The 12,883-nt window shown below is 36.0% G+C and overlaps 1 protein-coding gene across 12 annotated transcripts in view; it reads right to left on the bottom strand.

Annotated features, from left to right (window-relative positions):
- Positions 1-12,883, bottom strand: part of LOC121632655 (ankyrin-3-like) — a 161,747-nt gene that overhangs the window by 47,633 nt on the left and 101,231 nt on the right. For 5 of the 12 annotated variants that reach the window (XM_041974317.1, XM_041974319.1, XM_041974320.1 and 2 more), the window contains exons 18-26: positions 12,338-12,535; positions 11,969-12,067; positions 11,285-11,383; positions 11,085-11,183; positions 10,876-10,971; positions 9,042-9,114; positions 8,622-8,681; positions 6,786-6,821; positions 3,992-4,115 (exon numbers count right to left, since the gene is read on the bottom strand). In XM_041974317.1, the coding sequence (XP_041830251.1) occupies positions 3,992-4,115; positions 6,786-6,821; positions 8,622-8,681; positions 9,042-9,114; positions 10,876-10,971; positions 11,085-11,183; positions 11,285-11,383; positions 11,969-12,067; positions 12,338-12,535 (884 nt within the window). The remainder of the gene's footprint in view (positions 1-3,991; positions 4,116-6,785; positions 6,822-8,621; positions 8,682-9,041; positions 9,115-10,875; positions 10,972-11,084; positions 11,184-11,284; positions 11,384-11,968; positions 12,068-12,337; positions 12,536-12,883) is intronic. The other 7 variants (XM_041974323.1, XM_041974326.1, XM_041974327.1 and 4 more) reach the window with 2 other exon arrangements.

The raw sequence follows: 12,883 nt of genomic DNA on the forward strand, positions 1-12,883 counted from the left end.
GCTGCAGCAGGTAAACAAAGATAAAGGAGCTTTTTGTGTTTTTAGTGTAACTTCAAACTTAAACTTTAAAAATGTTTATGTTCAGAAAACATGACCTTATTTAAGGGTTCTTAAAAAAAATGACTGTATTAGATTATATTTAGAAAGCAGAGCCTTAAAGGATTTTTTTTTTCTAATATTCCATCAACTGCAAATATACCTAAAATTCAATTCTAAATGCGATGCATTTCTCAGAGATGTATTTTGTTGTGACTTATCTTACAGCTTCTACATATTTTTTCTACTTTTTCTATTTAGTTCTTTGAGTTCTCCATACTAATTTCTTTTTATATGTGCACAATTCTTATGAAAGGTGGGATATTTTTTTCCTCAATCAATGCCTATTTTCCATCACTGTCTTTTGACTGAATCAATATTGTATGTAACAGCAAAGCTTGGTAACAGCTCAGCAAATTGGGCAAAGTTAAACCACCATATTCATTTGTTGTGGTTACTTTCTTTAACCTTTGAAAACTTGAAGTTGTCCAATTGGTGGACATTGGGAACAGATGGCTGCACATTGCCTGAACTATCAGAGTTTTAAAGTTACATTTGCATCATTCCAAAGAGATATTCATGATGGAAGTGGTTGTTTCAGTTTTTTTTTCTTTTTTCATTTGTGCTATGTGCCATCTTCATTTATTCTTCACCAGTAACACATATACTGAAACTGACACATCCTAACAAATCTTACAAGTGTTTCCTTTGCTTTGACTTCAAAAGTGATTGCAGAGATTTAATAATTTAAATATGGGTTTGCAACTTTTGAGCAGAGGCCTAAAAATAGGCACAGGGCTCACTGGGTCAATCGCATTCTTTTTATTTTATATTCAAAATAAAGCTGCCCATCAGATGCATACATTTTTTAAAGATTCTGTCTGACTAACCACTGGTAAAGACTCAAATATTATTGGGAGCTTTGGAAAGATTATTAATTTGATTGTATTTATTTAGCTAAAATAAGAGTCTGGTATCATTTTCCATTGATGAAAACCTAATTTTCCTCTACTAATGGCTTATAATTTCATTCATCCAATTTAATCAAATGTCAGTGGACAAAAAGTCTAAATATTTTATTTTTGGTTCTATTACAATTTGACATTTTGTCTTTTTGTTTGAAGAGCTGAGGATTCAAATGCTAATGTTGTATTATTATATTACGTTTAGGGAGTTTATGGATTTTACTCAGTTTTGGTTGTGAAAAAATAAAGAAATGAATGCACGTTTTAGCAGAAATGGAGCAACACAAGCTGATATTTTCATCCAACTTGTGTTTGCATCTCCACCAACTCCATAAGGAAACGGTTTAGCTTCTAAATGCTCCTGTTATTTCTTGCTAAGCAGTGACACAGTACAGCCATTTCATCCATATTTACAACATAAATCCACAATACTGGTGCTTCAATATCATAACATGTCTTGTTTCCAGAGACACCTGTTTTTAGGTGATAGCAAGACAGGAAAATTTAAAAATTTCTACATGATTACTAGCATTTTACAAACTCCACCACCTCTTAATGTGACTGAGCAGGAAATGATCCCACCCAGTCTCTGTTGACGAAATCAGTTTGTAAAAGCCAGTTCTAAGCTGGGCTGATTAAAAGTGCACATCTCGCCTCACTGAGTGTGTGATGATCAAACCCAGTGCTCATGGCCATGGAAGCGGACATGTTTTTAATTTCCTGTGGCTCAGTGTCCATTTGTGTCACTCCTCAGATATTCAATAACTCCTCCCTCCTCAGCTTGTTGCACAATTGTCGATATTTAAAAAAAGAGAGTAAAGTTCAGCAGCCAGGGGGAGCAAACTATGACCTCCCACATGAGGGGAAATCTGTGTATGGCTAATACCTGCAGCTCTGTGTTTAAAGGTGATTTAATGAGGAAATTGCTTATGTGTTGTTATGTGTGTGCAACTTTATTGTCCTATAATCATAAAAAAAATAACTGTGCTTGAAAAATAATGATAACCACATTGTGTACATTAAATTAATTGAATATATTGGTAAAAACAACCTTTAAAAAGAGAGCAAAACACATCTTTAATATCCTTAAATGCTGCTGAAGAGCACAGCAGGAGAGCAGTGGCCACTTTCCTTTATTTTGGCTGCAAAAAAACAGCCTAATTTTCAAGCCTAATTCCAAACCAAACTATCTAACTGATGCTTGACAAATATGATGTTGTGTTTATGTCTTTTTAGGCTCAAACAATTAAGAAGCAAAGCAAAATATATCTGCAGATCTTTATCACAGACGTGGGAGCTTGATGATTTAGTGACCTGCTGATTCTGTTAGCAATTCCTTGACTTGACTGTAATTCACTGATTGATTTTCCCAACATTTTTTCTATTCCAGAGCATCCCAGCAACTTAATTCAGCAAAAGAATATTCTCTTTAACATATTCACTGATTCCTGTTGCATTTTTATTTAATATGTCACCTTTTGCATAAGTTTACTTCAAATGTTAGCATTCCTGAGACGCACGTCGTCGGTGATTATTTTTGGCCACAATGGCTCTGTTTGTGCAAATAACGATAACAGTCAGCTGCATGGGTGATCAAAGAATGCATTTCAGGGACAAACATGGATAAGCTTATGTTACCCAGACGATGATCACCCAGGATGCATGCTGATATAAAATGTGAAGCCACCATAATGCTAAATAACTTAATGTATTAATCATTGTGAAGTGTGATGTTAATACAGGGTCATAAACTTTTCTACTTTTGTTTGACTTTTACTGTGCTATAAATAATTAAACTATCACACTGGACTGACAGGTCTAATGTACAGAAAGTGCAGCATTTAAACACAAAAGTGTCATCGGGGTAGTGAATTCTGACAGCAGTCTTTAAATTAACTGTCAAATAAACCTGGACTTTCACCCTTCAGTCTTTACTTTTATTCATTATCATTTCATATCAATTTATACTTAATTCTGATCTTATGATCTTCTGTGTGTTGAACTGCTGGTTGACTGATTCATTGATATGTGGTTGAATTGCCCAATAAAGTTGTCTAAATCAGAATCTCCATTATTTTTTGCAGAATTTTTTCACTTTTCCAACAGCTGCAAAAGTTCTGTGTATCCCTCTGCTAAAAGCCAGCTTCCTCCAGCTTGTATGGTTTGCATGCACACGGCTACGATAAATTTTTCTATTTCAAAATTCCATATATTTCCAGACTTAAATCCATCACTTACTTGATTAATTCAGGCCAATTCTAAAAATTCGAGTACAACCATTTAGACAGGTTGCCAAATCCTAAAACACTAAACCTTGAAATGGTAGATAAGCCTAGAAAAAACATCATAGTCCATTTAAAAATAAAGAAAGGAAAAATAAATGATAAATTATTTCTTGGCTTGATAAATATATACCTTGCTGTTAAAAGCTGGTAAATGTTTTTTTTTTATCTTTTAGAAAACCAATGCTTGAATGTAGAAACAAAAATGTTCTTCCATACTATCTCTTTTTCCCACACACATCCAAACCTGGAAAATACTAAAAATTAATTCCAGACACAATATGTACAATTCACACTGCACCAGGTTACAAAAGTTGGAAGGTAAGTGGCCGGTCACAAAAAGCAAACAGTGTATTGGTCTGGTGAAGGTTTTTTTCTAAGGTTTCTATTTAACTGATGACAGTGAACATGAGCTAAGCTTCAACCCACTGTAACAACCTGCAGCCAGTCCCTGGGATCAGTGTCGACAGGACAAATCCACTCAGTTTATATTAGATATATATATATATATATATATATATATATAAATATAATGAAAGAGCTTGTCTCTAATGAAGTCTGACCAAGAATTTTCTTGCTTCTATCATTTCAGATGTGTCATTGTTTCCTTCACTGTGAATGTGAAATAAAGTGTTTGGCATGATCACCTCATATGAAATTTAGGGACAGCCACAGCAGTGCTTATGTGCTGAGAAATGTGAGCCTCACCTCTGTGACCGTGCCCCCACGCTGAAGCCCATGTAGCCCTCCTGAGGAAGTGAGTCATCCCCCAGCTCCCTCAGGTCCTGGGGGGCCAGATATTTGTCTGTGTCCCCCGTCATTGCATCGTCGCCTGGTGGATGAAAGCACACAAGAAATGAAGGCTTCAGGAACACCTATGCATAAAAGAGGGATGTGATCCCTCTGTTTCTGTTGTCATTCACACAGACACAAGCGTTTTTAGACAGACAGATCAATGAAACTTCTACCCAGAGGCTGTTTTCCAGTTTAGGTTTGGTCTAATAAACACATTTAAGCAAAAGTCAAGTTGTCACTAAAAGCTTTTTGGTCTCCAGATGACAAAAAAATGTTAACAGAAACCAGTAAAGCTCCAAACAATAAACAGTCCTGCTGTCATTTAGAAGTTTTTAAGGGTTTAACTAAGGATTTTTTTTCAACGAATGAAAATATTTTCACACAGCAAACACATCATTCAACACTGAAAAGTCATTTAAAAAATGAAAGCATACATCACGGGCGTAGCAGGAAACCAGTTAGCAGCATGTTATTCCCAGCAGAGCTAAAGCAGATCCGAAACTACAGATAAACTGTCGAACGCAGGGTCTAAAGAGTGAGGGGAGGAGAGCAAGTGCATGCAGGCGGAGAATGGAAGAGAAAGACAAGGAAGGCATTCCAGCAACCACAAAGAGAGTTGCCCCCCACTTCCACCTCTCTGTGTCCCTTCGCCCCTTGCTGCTACAGCACCCCTCCCCCTAAAAACTTTCTCCACGGACACTTTGCAGATCCCATCTGGCCACATTCCAACCCGTTCTCCAGGATTCCCCTCTCAGTTCCGCTGCAACGACAGCAAACACCCCTTCCCCACCCCTCCTCAGTGAACCCAAACTCACCTCCTGCTTTAAAGCACTTCATTCAAAGTCCAGTTTGGAGGATTTCACCCTGAACTAACTTTTCCTCGACTCGTTACCTCCCCTCAGCTCCTGTCGCTCTCTCCTGCATTAACTGTCTGTCTCTCCCTCAGAGCCCGGTGCTCACAGAAAACAGATCAGCTTTCTCCCGCCTACCAACTCCGCTCCGGGATAATCCAGAGTGTGTATATGTGCGTGTGTGTGTGTTTCTGAACAGACACCTAGAGCTCACTGCAGGACAGAAATAGTAAGTGGGTGTGTGACTCAGACAGTTGCCTAACATCTAAATGCTGCATCTCTACAAGTTGGTCGGCATGTATCCTCAGCTCCTTAACTTTCACTTTGTTTTATGAGATTTCTGCATCAATATATTTTATATCATGTCCGTCTCTTTTATGTCCTCTTTCTCTTTTCTCTTCTGCACAAAGATGACCTGCCACTCTGCTCTATTAGGCTTCTTGACTGATTTCGGCCGATATCTTTCATCATTTGCAGCAGTTATCAGATCACCCGTTTCTTCTTGTCCTCTGCTGTGCAATCCACCTGCACGCCCTCCAACAACATCAACCTCTGCACTTCAGCTTGCCCACCTCCAACATTCATATCCTGCTCTCTCCATATTTCATTTAATATATATTCAACCAATAAAGTTTCTCAGCTAGCACATGAGAGAATCCATCATCATAATGGCACAAACAGTCATTTAAAAAATCACCTCAATAACTTTTAAAGATGTACAAATCCAGCATAATATTATTAATAATAATAATAAAAAAACATAAAACCAAAGATGAACAACACATGAAATTCCATATATACTCATGTATCCAACAAAACTAAGTAAAAACTGAATTAAAGTTAAGTTGTGACTTCACAAACACATTTTAATGGCAGTCTGACGTACAACAAGCCGACTGTATGCTGGAGCAAAGTAATGGACAGATGATGCAGTTGTATCACATGTAGTATTTATTTAAATCAGTTTTTAAACAATTACTCTGATGTTGAAGACCTAATGCAACATATGCCTCTTTTCTTGTAGCTGTACTTATCTGGTCTTGCTTCTCTGTTGGGAGGGACTAAAATGAAAGAGGAGGAGTTGAGGAGATGATTTTAGGCTCCTGTATTTTTATTATTTAACATATAGCCTCTCAGTATGCATCTTGTGTTACAGAAGAAAGTGGATAAATAAGTCATTCAGCACTTCTGTCATGTTTGTAAAGTAGTTTTGTCATTTTTTTTTTGCTACTTTTAGCCTTTGTTGTTGGCATTTCAGCACTTAGTTGCATATTATGCCCCCTCTACTTTGTATTTCAGAGTAACACAAATTGGTCTTAGTCTCTATATTGATCAGTTCCTATTTGACAAATCAGCAGAGCTGACCTCTTTAAATGGCAAAGTGCTTAGTTTACAGCAGAATAGCAAAATGCCAAAGTCAGAATATGAAAACAAACAGCTAAAACAACACAGCCTCATACTGTACGCTTATCTTTTGATTCACATTTCACATCAAGGTAAACTAGTTATTTGGGAAACTTCATGTTCAACCCAGTTTACAAGAGGCTGCACAGGTTCTACGAGCCGTCCTGATTTAGCTCATGGAGTGTGTGTGTTTTTGGAGATGCTAATCAGCGCTGTTACTCCGCTGGTATGCGAGTGTGTGTGCTTGTATTCATGTGACTAGAGTTACACTTGATGTATTTTTAGATCAGAAGTTCTGTGTGAAAGTAAACATGCACATAACTGTGGACAGAAAAAAACAGCAGAGTTTAGTTGTGTCAGTTTAGCTGAAACACTTCATACTAGTTACTGGGGTTAGTTAGAGCAAGATCACTTCTGTTGTTTTATCCTTTTATTTCTTCTTTTTTACTTACAAGAGTAGCTGATGCAGACATGTCCAGCATCCATTTCTGTTTAAACACAAATAAGCACACCCCTTTATTTTAACATTAAGATTAACTTCTAATAACTTAATTATCTACATTTAATTATTTATTCATATCTCTTGCACGTTTTATTTACCAGAGATCAATGGCAGTTTCATCCAGATATTCATATGAAGAGCTAAACTATTAATCTGACCGACCTGCACTTTATATTTCTTTTACATATTATTACAGCAGAAACTGTTTGGGAACCAGGGAAATGCTGGAAACAGGAGGTAATCTCATACAAACTTTCCATGACTGCAGCAAAGTTTGATTTGTGTTGAAGAGATTGGGACTTGCTGACATTTTGAAGCAATAAAAAGCGCAGACAGCACAAAGCATGTGACGTTCTGACAAAGAAAGACGGCCATTCTTTAACTTCAATGCAGCAAAAGCTCCACAGGGCAGAATGAGCCCAGTGGAAATAAAGCTAAGTATTGATTGAGAAGTTTTACTAGTCTGTATATGGAGGACTGACACAGACAGAAAAATCATTCAAATTTTATAATTGGGAACATTTCTTTAGACAATAAATATTTTTGTTTCAGTTTCTAAATGTATTTATTTAACTTTGTGTTAAATTTTATTTATTACTGGTTTAATTATTTATTTGAGAGATGCAAATTATATAGGATTTTCTTCTTTCGTTTCTTTTTCCATTCAGGTGTTTGAAGCTTATGTTGCAGATAGTTAGAAATTAAATAAATGCTTTAAAAATATGGTCATTTAATCCAAATGTCACTTACTGATTTATTTCTTTTTTATTTACACGTCTTACATATTTATATATTTTCTTTATGATTTTTGTATTTTTTGTAATTTTACACTTATTTTCATAAACAAATAAGTGTAAAATAGGAGTAAAAGCAGGAATAAAAAATTAAATAGAAATGTTTAACTAAAGAAACAAATAGAAAATTAAACAGTGGGTGGACACAAAGTTAAATAAACAGTAGAAAATCTAAAAAATATATCAATTTATCTAACATTTAATCAATTATTTTATAAATTAATTCATTATATCATTTGCAATTTGGCATATAAATCTATTTATTGAACCATTTATTTATTCCTATGCTTATTTTTTTATATGGCAGTTGCAGTCCTCAATACAGTGTGTGTGGGATATTTTGTACAGTTGGTCAAGTTCAGCTGCTTTTTAACCAAACTGTTGACTGTAGGAGAAAAAACACAAAGTAAACACACGCTCACACACACACACACACACACACTGCAGCAGCTGTCTCAGCATTTGCTTTGGCCCCAGTGTGTGAAACTACAATGAAAGCGCCACTGACAAGCCCCAGAAGACAAAGGATCAAGTGTGTGTCCCGTCCACGCAACACACTGAAAAGAAATCTGTTACACACTCCGCAACGCCATATGCAGACAGTTGGCATGGCAACAAGACAAAATGACATACTCTATGCATTTAAACGCAGGAAAGTATGGGAGATTTTACAAAACTCAACCTGAGTGAGACAAAGGTGGAAGCAGCAGTACTAGACTGTAACACAACATGGAAAAATAACCAAAGAAAAGAGTAGAAGACCATTTTTAAGCTGTTACAGTTACTGTGTTAGATTATATTAAACTTTAACCTCATAAGATGGAAAATATTTCCCAAAGCAGAGTTGAATTTAGCATTGCTGTTCTCAGAGAAGTATATGTGGGCACCACTCAATAGAGTTTAAAAAAATTATTAAAAATTTAGATAAAAACACTGACATGCAAGATGAGTTGGACAAAAAGAAAAAAAATGTAAAGAAATAAAGAAAATACCTTCTTCCACATCAGAAAAATAGTCATCTGTGATCATTTCTGGGACATTGACTTTATGGACTGTGTATGGATGGAAAAGAGAGTTAGAGAAAAAAGAGATGACAAAAAATAAAAAAAGGAAAAATCATATTTACAACAAAATTAAAAGATGGAAATAAAATTAAAGAGATTATTGGACACTGTCATTAAATATATCACCACAAAAAATAAATGAAAATCATGCAAATTTATGATAATAATAACAATGATAATTAAATGGTGATGATGATGTAAAAATTAAGAAAATGGATTCTTGTTTATGTTTTTATTTACAAGGTTTTGTGGGTGAGATGAGGTTTTGGCAGCAGAATTGGTTTTAAAGTCAGATTTATACATTAATAAGCAAAAAACATACAGCTGTTGGGTGTGAAGAGGCCTTACCGTCATCGTCAGACATGTCCAGCACCTCGTTCATGGTCTCCGGGACATTCATCTTGTGCTTTTCTATCACGGTCTGTTGAACAGAAACATGCTCTCATTAAGCTGTTGATGGTGATTAATGTTTGCTTTTTTTCCACCTGCCCATCCCAGCCACTCATGGCCTAAAAAGAGACATGTTATAAAATATAAATATATTTATAGAACACTGTTTCCGGAAATGTTGGGACGCTGCTGTATGAAATGTAAATACAGTGTAAACAATGATGCAGATAATCTAACCGTCCAAGTTTTGTCACACTTCAAACTGTAGATTATTTACTCATTAAAACTGATTTCTTAAACTTAATGGGCTCAAAAACTTTTCTAAAAATCAGTGTCAAAGAATATCTGCTTACAGTGAAATAAATGGCATCCTGTAGGAAGCTTGCCCGTGTGAGAACGCCATTACATAAAACTGCCTTTCTGACTGTTACCAGAGTCAAAACAACGCAGCAGAAAGGCTCCCGGCATGAAAACAAACATCCAGTCGTGATGCAACAGATCAGCAAAGCACGCGCCACATTTCTGGTGTCAAGCCGGCCTTAATGCTGACCACTATATACAGATTTTAGAGCAGCTGATGCATCTGTCCACATGGGGTCTTATTCAGGGAAATCTTTGCTGATTACAGCAGCATCATGCCAAACCACATTGTGCACATTTTACAAAGAGACAGTAAAAAAAAAATAATAAAAAAAACAAAACAAAAAACAAGTCAGGATGCTAAAGCAAACTGCCTGCAATTGAGACAAGTAATCCACTAAAACAAAAAAAGATTAAACAGCAAATGAGAGCCTCGTACATAAAAGCACAACAGTGAAATACTTTAATATCAAAACTCCCATATTTGGGCTCAAACACAGAGTGTTTTTAAAATGAGAGGAAACGTGTTGATGGCATAAACTAGTAAGTATTGGGGTATGAATAAAAAAATATTTTGAGTTCACCTATTGTTGCTCTAATATTTAATATGAAATATCACTCATAAATAATTAACATTATTATTTACATTTTGCATATTGTATGATTAACTGCCAAATGGTTACCAAAAAGCTTTTTTCCCAACTCAGGGAGAGTAAATTCAGTCTAAGCAGAACATAAATGTTGAAAAAACCAGCTGTGAGAAAAAATGATAAACTACATTGTATCTCTACTAGAGAGGTTTAAATACGGAGGAGCTGCAGCGAAGCCATGAAAACATGTCCAACAACAGGTAGATTTAAACAAATGATAAAAAAAATGATAGAACAAAGAAAAATGGAACAAACAGGCTTATTGAAAACAAAGTATTTTGTGTATTATGATTTATTATTGTTGGGTATCGTTATTATTATTGTATAATATGGTTTGTCATGTACTAAATATCCTGATGAAATGCTGTTTCAATACCTAAGTTAATATGAACAAAAGGGTTAAGAATAGATACGTATAGGACTTCATCTCTTTAACCCTTTTCCAACTTTAAAGTTTTGATTTTTATGTGTTAAATGTTAAACGTTTTTTTGCTTGAAACTTTAGTGAAGTGAAGATATAAACAAAAATGGCTAAATTATTTTAAAACTGCTGTATGCTGGATCAGAATTAAAACATATTTCTTACTGTAAACATCGGTCGATGTAAACAGAGAAACTATTTGAGAATTAATGGTGATGATGTTTGGACAAATGAGAGGAGGAAAGACATTTTTAGGCTTTGCTTTCAGTGCCAAAAAAGAAAAGGTTTAGGAAAATATGCATTTCAGTGATGCAGAACAAAATCTACAATGAAATCCATAGTTTCAGAAACAAATCCTGACCTGAGTGATCAGAGTCTCTTCTGTGACCACTTTGAGTGTATCAACCACAGAAATGTAGCCAAGCCTCCTGGCGATGGACAGAGCGCTGTTCCCATTCTGTAAAAAAATAAATAAAATAAAGAAGGTGAGTGGCTGGTTTGATAAAGATCAGGTAGCAATTCAAAACCTAAGTGATGATAAATGCTGCAGATTTATTAGACTGTACTGACAACAGTGAGTTCGTTGGGCGATGCTCCGTGTTGCAGCAGCAAGTTGATGATGTGTGTGTGTCCCTGCTGTGCAGCCTGATGGAGAGGTGTGTAACCACTCTGCAGAGGAGAGATGAGGTTAGAAAACATGCACACAACCAAATACATCTAAGCTAAAAATAACTGACACAGTCAGTGACACACAGAGACTCCATGGTTACCTTGGTCTTTGCATTGACCTTTGCCTGATGTTTCAGCAGGAAGTTTACCATCTTCACGTTGCCATAGTGACAGGCCACATGGAGAGGAGTGTATCCCAGCTGATGATGCAGAAATGTCATAAGCAAATGAGACTGATTAATATGGAATTTTAGAAACAGTAAAATGGTACGTTAAGCAGGTGAAGTTGACTCTAAAGGCCTGAGAAGATACTTGACCCGTGACTCTGACACAAATCTCAATTAAAAACTCAACATTTCTTTGTGAAAAGAAATTCTCTTAAACTATGAATCTCATTCAAATAAGTTCTCCTTCATATTTTACATGATCATCATCAACCTTGCTTTTGGAGCTGATTGTAATTACAATACATTTAAGTTTAAATTAATCAAAACACTATGAAGTAACTCTTCTCCTCTTGGTTTTCTGTAAAGAGAATGTCAAGTCGGCATCTTGATGTCATGCTTTTTTGGATTTTGTGGTGCAGTACAGTACAAAAGTCTTGAGATACCCCTCAATTTATTATAAATTTTCAGGAAAACAGTACATTAATGATCCTGTCAATCTGCAGTGAATAGTTTTTTAGTCCTTTTATTTTGTCTTCTACTTGTCCAGTAATTTTAACTATTTTTGCATAGGTAATTATCTGATAAAGTAACTGTGGAGGAAGAAATCATCACCATTACCTTGGTATCAGGGTCAATAACAGCTCCCTGGTTGACTAAAACCTCAGCAACATTAACTTTATCCTCCTGGGCAGCCAGGTGGAGAGGAGTCAGACCAGACTGAGGATACAGACACACACAGGATACACTTTAGAGGGACTGAAATACATCCATTTAAAGGTGCAGCCAAGTAAAGGTCAGAAGGAATAATTATCAAAATGACAGCGTTCAGAGTGAAGACACTGTTATTTCTTTCAGTCAAATAAAGGCTGTAGTTGTCAAAATACATGTTTACAGTGCACATACACACACGTAACACACAGCATAAATATGACTTTCCTGAAATGCCCACACACCATTAGAGGCAGCTTTTATGCTTTGATGTTGTACCTTATTGCCCATGTTGACAGGAGCGTCTCGAGCCAGCAGCAGCGTCACAATGTCTACGTTTCCTTCCTGAGCAGCGAGGTGCAGAGGAGTGATTCCCTGCCGTGTTACTGCGCTGGTGGAGGCGCCGTACTCCAGCAACGTAGTGGTTATCTCCATCTGATTCTTCTTGGCTGCAATATGGAGAGGAGTGTAGCCATTCTGGAAACAGAGAAGAGTACAGCATTATAACCCTACCATAAAACAGTTTGAGATAAGACATGACATTTTTGCCAGTAGAAAATGGTGAAAAGGTAAAATCTAAGTTTGTGTTGTGGAAGAAACATATTGTATCATTGCTGTGAAGGCAAAAGTCTGATCTTTTTGGAAATATACTTTTCTTTTGTGGTTTCTTATTATAACATGGTTTAAAAGACGGATGCAATCATGAGACTGTTAGCTTCTTAACCAGTAGCCAGACCATTATCTATCTATCTATCTATCTATTCTTATATATTCTTGGGTTTTGTCAAGTTGTGCACTCGCGTGTGTGTTTAGGGGCGTTCGTAA

Source organism: Melanotaenia boesemani, chromosome 21 (genome assembly GCF_017639745.1).
Source record: "Melanotaenia boesemani isolate fMelBoe1 chromosome 21, fMelBoe1.pri, whole genome shotgun sequence".
Classification (NCBI taxonomy): domain Eukaryota; kingdom Metazoa; phylum Chordata; class Actinopteri; order Atheriniformes; family Melanotaeniidae; genus Melanotaenia; species Melanotaenia boesemani.